The 10,000-nt window shown below is 50.8% G+C and overlaps 1 protein-coding gene across 2 annotated transcripts in view; it reads left to right on the top strand.

The window, feature by feature from the left end:
- ppm1ba (protein phosphatase, Mg2+/Mn2+ dependent, 1Ba) overlaps positions 1-10,000 on the top strand; it is a 42,919-nt gene that overhangs the window by 19,805 nt on the left and 13,114 nt on the right. For both annotated transcript variants that reach the window (XM_061227879.1, XM_061227880.1), the window contains exons 2-3: positions 5,012-5,872; positions 9,652-9,769. In XM_061227879.1, the coding sequence (XP_061083863.1) occupies positions 5,027-5,872; positions 9,652-9,769 (964 nt within the window). In that variant the 5' untranslated portion in view covers positions 5,012-5,026. The remainder of the gene's footprint in view (positions 1-5,011; positions 5,873-9,651; positions 9,770-10,000) is intronic.

Consider the following 10,000-nt stretch of genomic DNA (forward strand, 5'->3'; position numbering starts at 1 on the left):
CTTGGCTCCACCCCTGCCACCAATATTGCTGGGCATCACAGGGCGTGTGCGTAGACCTGCCCTAATCCAGCCAATCCAGCTGCACATAACAAAGACTGACACCCCCGGTGTCACCTGACTGGATTACATCATTCTCCCCCTCCCCCCCCCCCCCCCCCTTCCACCCTGCTGACTCTGACCAGTGTCCTGTTTTTTGTTCTGTGGTTCTGTCATGGGGGCGGGACGGGGGGGTTGCTTTCTGTTCTGCCCAATACAGCCTCTGGAAAAAAAGGGGGAAGATTCCATCTGTGTCCTTACTCCAGGCTGGAAGTCTGGGAACTCTCCTCGTTAGCCACTTGCTAATGTTGTGACTAATGTGCAGGCTAATTGGATGCAGTGTGCTAATGTTGTACTGCGGATGACTCGGTAGCAAACTTCGTAGCAAGCTGTGTTAGTAGCTTGGAAAAATATCAGAGGGATATCGCTGAGCATTACAAGCGTCATACATGAACAGATGTTTTCTGTCTAAAATATTTGTTAAAGTTGCAGAAACTATATGTATAATACTGTCCATGCAATGATTTGTAATTACTGATTCTCCAAACTGAAACCTATTAAAATACATTCATTACACACTGTGAGGCATTCAGAATGGGTATTCATATGGTTCCAAAATTAATCATAATATTGTAAGAAATGTTATCGCCTAAACCATATCAAAGCTTGTTACTGTGAGCAAGCAAACTTGTCACTAAAGTTTTATCAGGTTGTTGGCGCATAGCTGTGATGTGAAGCACTGGCTGTTTTTCTGGAGAGCTGCTGTAGTTTTTGTGTGAAGCAGTCAGTGTTGTTTTTTCTGGAGAGCTGCTGTAGTTTTGGTGTGAAGCAGTCCGTGTTGTTTTTTCTGGAGAGCTGCTCTAGTTTTGGTGTGAAGCAGTCTGTGTTGTTTTTTCTGGAGAGCTGCTCTAGTTTTGGTGTGAAGCAGTCCGTGTTGTTTTTTCTGGAAAGCTGCTGTAGTTTTGGTGTGAAGCAGTCCGTGTTGATTTCTTCTGGAGAGCTGCTGTACTGTTGGTGTGGAGTAGCTCTTGAATGCTCCCTGTGACACACCGTGAAGACTCTGTGATTCAGGGGAGGGTCCGTCCTGGCGGTCATGAGCCTGAAATAATGCTACGATGCAGCACCCCTCTGCGGGTGGTCAGGATTCTCGAGTTCTCACTCCCTCGCCGTGGAAGTACGGAAGTGCGCCTCTCTCCGTGTCCAGGACAGCTCCTCATGTGGCTAACCCACTGAAGCACTGACCTTTCACGCACTGCGGTCATTCTGAATGACATTTGTGACGTTCTGGGCTGTAACTGACTTCTTCTTCTGATTGGTTCTCTCTTCACTGCTTGTATTTCTGCTTGTGTTTTCTCTCGTCTGTGCAGAATCGAAAGCTACTGAATTTACCGACTGGATTGAGTGATTGACACAGATGGTAGAGACCTGGGGCTCATTCCAATGGCTTATTTTTCTCCTCTTTTTTCTTTTCTTTTCCTTGCTCCTGACCTGGAAATCGATTGAGAATCCGCCATCTGTAAGGATATTCCAACCCGTTAAATGTTCCTTCTTGGAGCTAGAAGTACAACTCCCAGTCTTTCCTTTGAGCAAGAAAACATCAGCGCATCCTTTTGCGAGCGTATTTTCTCAGAAAGCCTGACGTATATGATCGACCTGTGGGATCCACCTCTCACCATCTGCTACGTCTGTAACTGACGTGGCTTTTAACTGACATTTGAAGGAGTAAGGGGATTCCATTTGTCTAGTGCTCATTTTCTCAATTTTACGTCTTCATTTCTTTCCTAGTCTGTCCTGATGGGTTGGAGCTCGGAGTTGAAATGTAAAATAGATGAGATAAGAAAAATAAAAAGATGAATTAAAGAAGTCTCTCATGGGAAATAGTCCAAGGGAAGCGCTAACCGTGACACCGCCGGGCAGGCCTGCGCCCACTCCAGCCCCAGGCTTCTGTCCTTCAGCCAGACCTGCTAGGCCTTGCATTTTGAAAAAGCTGAGAAAATCTACAGGCTTTAAACAGCTCTCATTGCTTCATCTTTCTCTGTTCATTTTGTTAAATGGGTCTACGCTAGGGGTGATCGACAAGGGCCAATCTGTTTCTGGATTTTGTGCAAACTTTTGCTCTTAATTGTTTAATTAGCGCAATCGTATTTTGAGCTGACATTTTGAATGAGCACCTGCTACAGCCAGACTGAGCAATTGTATCCTGCAGACTTCACTGCGCTCAAGTACAGGACTGAAGCAGCGTAGTTTGCTGAGCCTATCAGAAAACTTAAAACTAAGGTAACACTGTTTGGATAGTTAACTTTGGTCACTTTTGCTCTGTTGTTTGTTTGTTTCTTTGTTCAAAAAAAAAAAAAAGCCCTGGTCCTTATCTTTGTCGTGCAGGTAGCAGTTGAAATTGTACTTCCCTCTAGGGTCTTTCAGCGAACTTATCCCTGGTTATGGGTATGCACTTTGTTGTACGTCGCTCTGGATAAGAGCGTCTGCCGAATGCCAAGAATGTAATGTAATGGTAACTGACTGTTTGGATGAAAAACCAGCAGGCAGACCGGCCTGGGACCGGGGTCATGCACCCCTGGTCTTCACCTTGAGATTGTTTTGTGTCGTAAACCCCCCCCCCCCCCCCCCCAACCATGCTAACTGGTCCCTGAAGAGGAGGAGACACACTGCCCGCTTCCAGACGGGCGAGAAGCTGAATCTGTCCACTGCTGCTCGGGCTGCGGTCTCGTCCGTCTCCGCTCGTTTGACGGCCTCCTCGTTAACGAACGAGGGAGTTGGCGCCTCGCTTGGGAAATCCCAGAGCTGCATGGGCGGGCGGGCGGGCGGGCAAGCTTCTGACAAACGCAGCGTGGTTCACACTCAGTTTAAGAGTTGAAGAGTTGAGGCTGCGTTTTGAAGTTTTGACGCGGTTCGACGTCTCTCTCTCGAGTCTGGCTCCCGGGGAAAGTTCCGGGGTATGAATTTCGGGGATGTTTCTGTCCTACCGTCATGTTACGATGGGTGAGGTCGGGGCCACGGCGATGGTGCCAAGAAGCCTGACATGGCCAAATGACGTGCCAGCTCTCTTCTCTCTCTCTCTCGTTGCTCGACCGCAGACGGGGCCCAAACTGCCGCAGAGCAGGAATATTAACCTGAATCAGGAGCGATCCGCGCAAGGATAAGAACGGTCTATTTTTATCCAGCCGGTTTTTCCGAGCCAGGGGCAGATGAGGGTAACTCAGCCAAATTTTCCACACTGCCAGATTTTCTGCTTCACAGACTTGCCCCCTCATAGACTCCCCCCCCCCCCACCACCCCCTCCTCTGCCCCCTGACCCCATTTAGCTGGATTGCGGTTGGTGAGCTTTCAAACTCGACTCCGAATGGCTTTTAACGGGCCAGAATGGCTCTCCGGTTCTCTCAGAACCAGAACTTTCCGTGGCTTCCCTCCCCTCCCCTCCCCAGAGCTGGGCCCGGGCGGGGTGGGCTGTGACTCCTGGCTGCCCCAGCTGGGTCGTCTCTGCGGGGATACGGTTTGTTATTGCCCCGCTGTGGGACTTTGTTTTAAACTGCTGTAAACTGTGCGTTTCGGGCGGCCGTCTCTTGTTTGTTTTCGTTGGGGGTGATTCACGGACTCCGTCGTAATAGGATCGGATCGCCGGGCTCCCGACCTCGCCGTTGGCCTCATCGCATGTAATTAAGCACTAAGTAATTACTTTTTTTATTTTTAATTACACTCGGGAGAGCTTGGGTCAGGGATTGGGCAGGGCTGTGGACTCCCTAACCTATGGAGAGTGACAGGGTGGACACGGTTTGTCAGGAGTGGAGAGTGACGGGGTGGACACGGATTGTCAGGTGTGGAGAGTGACAGGGTGGACACGGATTGTCAGGTGTGGAGAGTGACGGGGTGGACGCGGTTTGTCAGGAGACGGCGGATCAGGCGGGGGACAGGTGTGGGTTCTCTCTGCGGCTCGTGTCTCTGTTCGTGCCGCACTCTTCCTTCGGGCTATTTTTCCACCCCCCCCCCTTCTCTCGCTCCCTCTTTTATTCTCTCACTCCTCTCCACTTTCTTCTTCTCTTACCTCTGGTTTCATCACATTCTTTTTCTCTCACCCTTCCCCTCTACCTCTCTCACCCTTTCCCTTCTACTTTCTCCTTCGCTCTGTCCCTCCTCTCTGTCCCTAGCCCTTTCTTTGTTCCATGTACTCCTTCTCTCCTTCCTCCCTCTCTTGTCTCCCTCTCTTTCTCTTCTTCCTCACAATCCCTCTTTCCCCCCTCTCCCTCCCTCCCTCCCCCCTCCCCTGTCACGGCGCGGTGCTGATGGATTATCTGGGCTCAGGCGTGTTAATGTTCAGAAGCTTTTTCACTGGCCTCACCCCGGGCTGTGCGTCACGCCCGAATCACGGCCGAGACCCCGGACCTGCTCCTCCTCCTCCTCCTCCTCCTCCTCCTCCTCCTCTCTGCCGTTTCCTCATCCACTGCCATTTTGTCCTCAGTCCCTCTTTCACACAGCCCTGCCGCAGGGGCGACGGTCCGTTCCCCTCGGCCCCCTGGGCAGGGAGGTGTTCCAGTGTGCGGACGCTTTAGGAGAGTTTTTATTTTTATTTCACCTGTAACGATTTCCGGAATGTTCTGGCGTGTTTTGTGAACTCGGCTGAGGGGATGGTCACATTTGGGCTGTAAGCGCGTTGCCTTCCTGTGGCGTCATACTGGACCCTTTGTTCCGATGATGACACGCCATCCCTCTTAAACACTGTCACCCTGGCTCGACCGCCACGCGGGCCCATTCTAGAAAGATCTGTTCAACAACCGACTGTCTGCTTTCATCTTTCTCTGTGGACGTCGGAAAGCCTGTAAAGTGGGGGAAAAACTCACTTTTGAAAATCTATAGCATTAGCAGATGACTTGACAGAGCTTGAACCGATTTTCCCAACATTAAAACATTTATTGGGTTTTGTCTTTCCGTCCCTTAACCGTCTCTCCCTCCCTCCCTCCCTCAGGTGGGGCGCTGAGTCATGGGTGCGTTCCTGGACAAGCCGAAGACGGAGAAGCACAACGCGCACGGGGAGGGCAACGGGCTGCGCTTCGGGCTGAGCAGCATGCAGGGCTGGCGGGTGGAGATGGAGGACGCCCACACCGCCGCCCTGGGGCTGCCGCGCGGCCTGGACGACTGGTCCTTCTTCGCCGTGTACGACGGGCACGCCGGCTCGCGCGTGGCCAACTACTGCTCCAAGCACCTGCTGGAGCACATCACGGCCAGCGAGGAGTTCCGCCCGGCCGGGGGCCCCGACCCGCCCGAGCCCTCCGTGGACGGCGTGAAGACGGGCATCCGGGCGGGCTTCCTGAAGATCGACGAGTTCATGCGCAGCTTCTCGGACCTGCGCAACGGCATGGACCGCAGCGGCTCCACGGCGGTGGGCGTGCTGCTGTCGCCCGCCTACCTGTACTTCATCAACTGCGGCGACTCCCGGGCGCTGCTGTGCCGCGACGCGCGCGTCCGCTTCTCCACGCTCGACCACAAGCCCTGCAACCCGCGCGAGAAGGAGCGCATCCAGAACGCCGGCGGCTCCGTCATGATCCAGCGGGTCAACGGCTCGCTGGCCGTCTCGCGCGCCCTGGGCGACTACGACTACAAGTGCGTGGACGGCAAGGGCCCCACGGAGCAGCTGGTGTCGCCCGAGCCCGAGGTGTTCGAGATCGCCCGCGCGCCCCAGGAGGACGAGTTCGTGGTGCTGGCCTGCGACGGCATCTGGGACGTCATGAGCAACGAGGAGCTGTGCGACTTCGTCCGCTCCCGGCTGGAGGTGTCCCACGACCTGGAGAAGGTCTGCAACGAGGTGGTGGACACCTGCCTCCACAAGGTGCGGACCGCTCGGCCGGGGGGGGTTTCAGGAAGGGTTTGGGATCCGGGGTTCGAGGAAATGTTTTTCACAGGGGTGCAGGTTTTTGGAAGGGAACATGGTTCAAGGTTAGGGTAGGGAACATGGTTCATGGTTTGGGTAGGGGACATGGTTCTCAGGTTTGGGAAGGGAACATAGTTAACAGATTTTGGCGTGGATAGGGAACATGGTTTACGGATTCAGGTTTGGGTAGGAAACATGGTTCAATGTTTGGGTAGGAAACATGGTTCAATGTTTGGGTAGGAAACATGGTTCACAGGTTTGGGTAGGAAACTGGTTCACAGGTTTGGGTAGGAAACATGGTTCACAGGTTTGGGTAGGGAACATGGTTCAAGGTTTGGTTTGGGAACATGGTTCACTGATTCAGGTTTTGGTAGGGAGCATGTTTCACATGGTTCAGGTTTGGGTAAGTGGTTATTTAACTGGCCCCATTAATATATTTTTACTGCTTGTGGACATGAGATTTTATTCCATATTACTCTAGTATTGCTGAGTAACCTGAACTGAGGCTAAAGAGAAACACTAGCTGGCTGTGAGCTCCTTCCAGGAGAGAGGATGGCTGCTCTCTCCCTCCCGTTTACTTTAAATAGAAACCCTTTCCTGTGTGCTCACACTTCTGTGTGGATGTAGAAAACAAGCCAGGTTCTCCTGTCTTTTAATGTGTGTGCATATTGCTGTTATTAATCATGTGTTCTAAGAGTTTCGATGAGACTGCCTCTGGCGTTTGTTCTTCATTCTCCTGCGGTTAGCACTGCTCGTGAATTAACCTCACAGTCCTGGAGGTAGCGGTTTCAGCAGTAGTCAAAAGGATAGAGCTTTGTGAGATGGTCTTAGGGGAAACTGTCTGAGGTTTACCTCCCTTTATCTCCCTAGTTACATACCTTCCTCTTTTACCTTCACCCTACATAATACAGGTCCTGACGAAGAATGTAGGAAAATGAGCAGTTTTTAAGTTGTAAAACTTTTTTATAGACAACATTACGTAGCCCTGTATCTGTGTCGTGCATTTATCATGTCACATTATTAGGGAACTGCTGATACTGCACACAGTTATGCCTGGGGTAGGTCTCTGACTGTCTTGCCACAGATGCCTTAGCATGGTGGTCATATTTCTTCGATTAGCCCGTCTTTATTATGCCGTTACTGCTGGAAGCATTACCGGATATTGCATTGTACTGGATGTATATTACTGTAAATGTGTTGGTGCATTAAGCTTTATGATGCTAATGTATCGTGATGTGTGTGATATACATCTGCATGCATTATGGTACATTAACGTTACATTACATATTGAGTAAAATAACATCAATAAATAAAAGAAAAGTCAGACCTTGTGTTTCAGGAAAATGCGCGCACCACTATTTGTCGTATTACAAAGCACACAGTTAAAGCATTTTTGGAATGCAAGGTTTTTTGGGTTTTTTTTTTTTTTTTTACTTCACTTAACCACAACCTAAAACAAATCACCACTAAACCAAAGTCCAAAATCTAAAAACAAAAAAAACATTACAAAAGATTTTTTTTAAATAAAATAAAAATAAACAAAAACCTGGCACAAAACACTTAACTGGAAACTATAAAATACACCAGTCTCCAAAAGGCACCTTGAAAACCAACTCTTCACAGAATCCCTTCCAAAAGTCTCTCTCCTCACGGCAGCTGAACATAATTGCCAATCAGTCGATTAGTCAACTGGCTGCACCTGACGGAGAACAAGCACCATTTCACATGTTATGTTGTTATGTTATGTTATGTTGTGTGATTGATTTTCATCTAAGCCTAACATTTCAGTACAACTTACCTACCCATATAGGGGATGGTAAGCTGCAGTAAATGGAGACAGGAGTGTCAGAAAGGGTTCAGGAAGGGTTGGGTTGACTGGCTGTCCTGAGTTGCCTCGGTATAGATTCAGCTGTGTAAACCTGTGATGTATAAAGCGCGTCACGCACGCTAAAACAACGCGCTGGCTGGCTGCGTTTGCACAGCGATGGAAATGGGGCCTGAAGGCTGGTGTCCTGAGAACGAGCCCAGGCCTCCAGCGGGTCTCAGACTCTGGATACACAGCTGCGGGGCACACTCGTTTCTGTCCCGTTTCTGTTTCCCCACCCAGCTTATTTCTAGTGTTTGTTTTTAGAGCGTCGGTCTAAAGAGTCCACACGCTGTGTCTCCAAGGCCTGAGCGGGCTGCAGATTGACAGGAAAACCCTAAAAGCCTGCAGACGCTGCAACCCTCTGGGCCTAAGGTTGTCCCTATGGGTGGACCTGGGGCACACGCTGTCTTGCACACTGTAGACATCGGCTCAGGCGGTAAGAGCAGTCGCCTGGCGGTCGGAGGGTTGCCGGTTCGATCCCCCGCCCGGGCTGTGTCGAAGTGTCCCTGAGCAAGACGCCTAACCCCCAAATGCTCCTGACGAGCTGGTCGGTGCCTTGCGTGGCAGCCAATCGCCGTCGGTGTGTGAGTGTGTGTATGAATGAGAGTGAATGAGAAGCATCTATTGTACAGCGCTTTGGTTAAAGGCGCTATATAAATTCCAATCATTTATACTGCAGTTTGTCTGGAGTCTCCCTGCTCCTCTGTGCACTTACAAGGACCCATAAAAAATGGAAGCAATTTACATTTACATTTACTTACATAGACATGCCTGAAAAATTGTGGGCCTGTTTATGTGAGTCTGTCGTGACTGCTAATGATAGCATAACTTGCGCAAGGGTGTTGTGTCTGTGTGTCTGTGTGTCTGTGAGAACATCTGTTCTATGTTATATGCATACGGTCGAGGGTACTTGCTAATTGGTCAGACCCTCGTTTTCACACGACCAGTGTTTGGTTGACGGGCTGATCGAAAGCGAGGTTGAAATGCAGATGCCTCATCTGGTGTCCACACTCTTAGCCCAGAACTTCTGTTAAAATCAGTTTGGAGACTCGACTAATGACAGCGGAGCTGGTTTAGGGAAGCAATGTCCTTTGGCTCTGGGGTCATCTGAGCTCTCTTTCTTTCTCTCTCTCGCTTTCTCTCCCTTTCTCTCTCCCTTTCTCTACTTTTTCTTTACCTCCTCTTTTCCTCCTCACTCTTCATTTGTCACTCCTTTGTCTGAGTTTCTTTTTCTGCTCATCCTTCCTTTTCTGCTCTTTCTCAGTCTGTCTTTGGGCTTGCCTTGCTTTCTCCCACCTCCCCTCTTCTCTCCCTCTTTCTCCTTCCCTCTTCTCTCCCTCTCTCTCCTCCTCCCTCTTTCCCTTTCTCCCCCTCTCCCCTTTCTCTCCCTCTCTCTCCCTCTTCCTCCCTCCCTCTCTCCCTCTCTCCCCTCCCTCTCTCTATCTCTCTCCCCTCCCTCTCTCTCTCCAGCTCTTTCTCTCTCTGTTATCCTGTACTGTCAGTGGAAAATGGAGTCTTGTTTTAAGTGTTTAGCTTGTGATGAATAGTGACCCAAAATAAACAGGAGCTTTAGAGCCGCGGTGAGGAGGGGAGGCTGCTGGTGTCGGACGCTGTGGAGCCCGGAGGGGAGGGGAGAGGGGGGGGAAGAGGGGGTAGAGGGGGTATTTTAGCACGGAGGAACTCTGCTGACAGCTCCTGTACAAACAGAGCAGTGGATCACTGATGACCTGGGGCTCAGCCTGGCGTGTGTGTGTGTGCGCGCGCACGCTTGTGCATGTGTGTGTGCACGTGTATGTCCCTGTGTGTGCGTGTTTGTGTCTCGTGTGCCCACATGCACCCAGTATGACAGTTGTCCCCCTTTTGTTTCCAGGGAAGTCGCGACAACATGAGCGTTGTGTTGGTGTGTTTACCCAACGCCCCAAAGGTGTCGGAAGAGGCGGTGAAGAAGGACCTGGAGCTGGACAAGTTCCTGGAGTCTAGAGTGGAGGGTAAGACACACTCACACACACTCACACTCACACACACACACACTCCACTCCTCTCACTCTCACTCTCACTCTCACTCTCACTCTCACTCTCACTCTCACTCTCACTCACACTCACACTCACACTCTCTCACTCTCTCACTCTCTCACCTCTCTCTCTCCCTCTCTGCTGGTCTGTGTGTACTCCTGTACTGCTGTCCTTGAGTTTCTGGATCAACAGGAGATCAGCAGGCC

This window comes from Conger conger, chromosome 18 (assembly GCF_963514075.1).
Source record: "Conger conger chromosome 18, fConCon1.1, whole genome shotgun sequence".
NCBI lineage: Eukaryota > Metazoa > Chordata > Actinopteri > Anguilliformes > Congridae > Conger > Conger conger.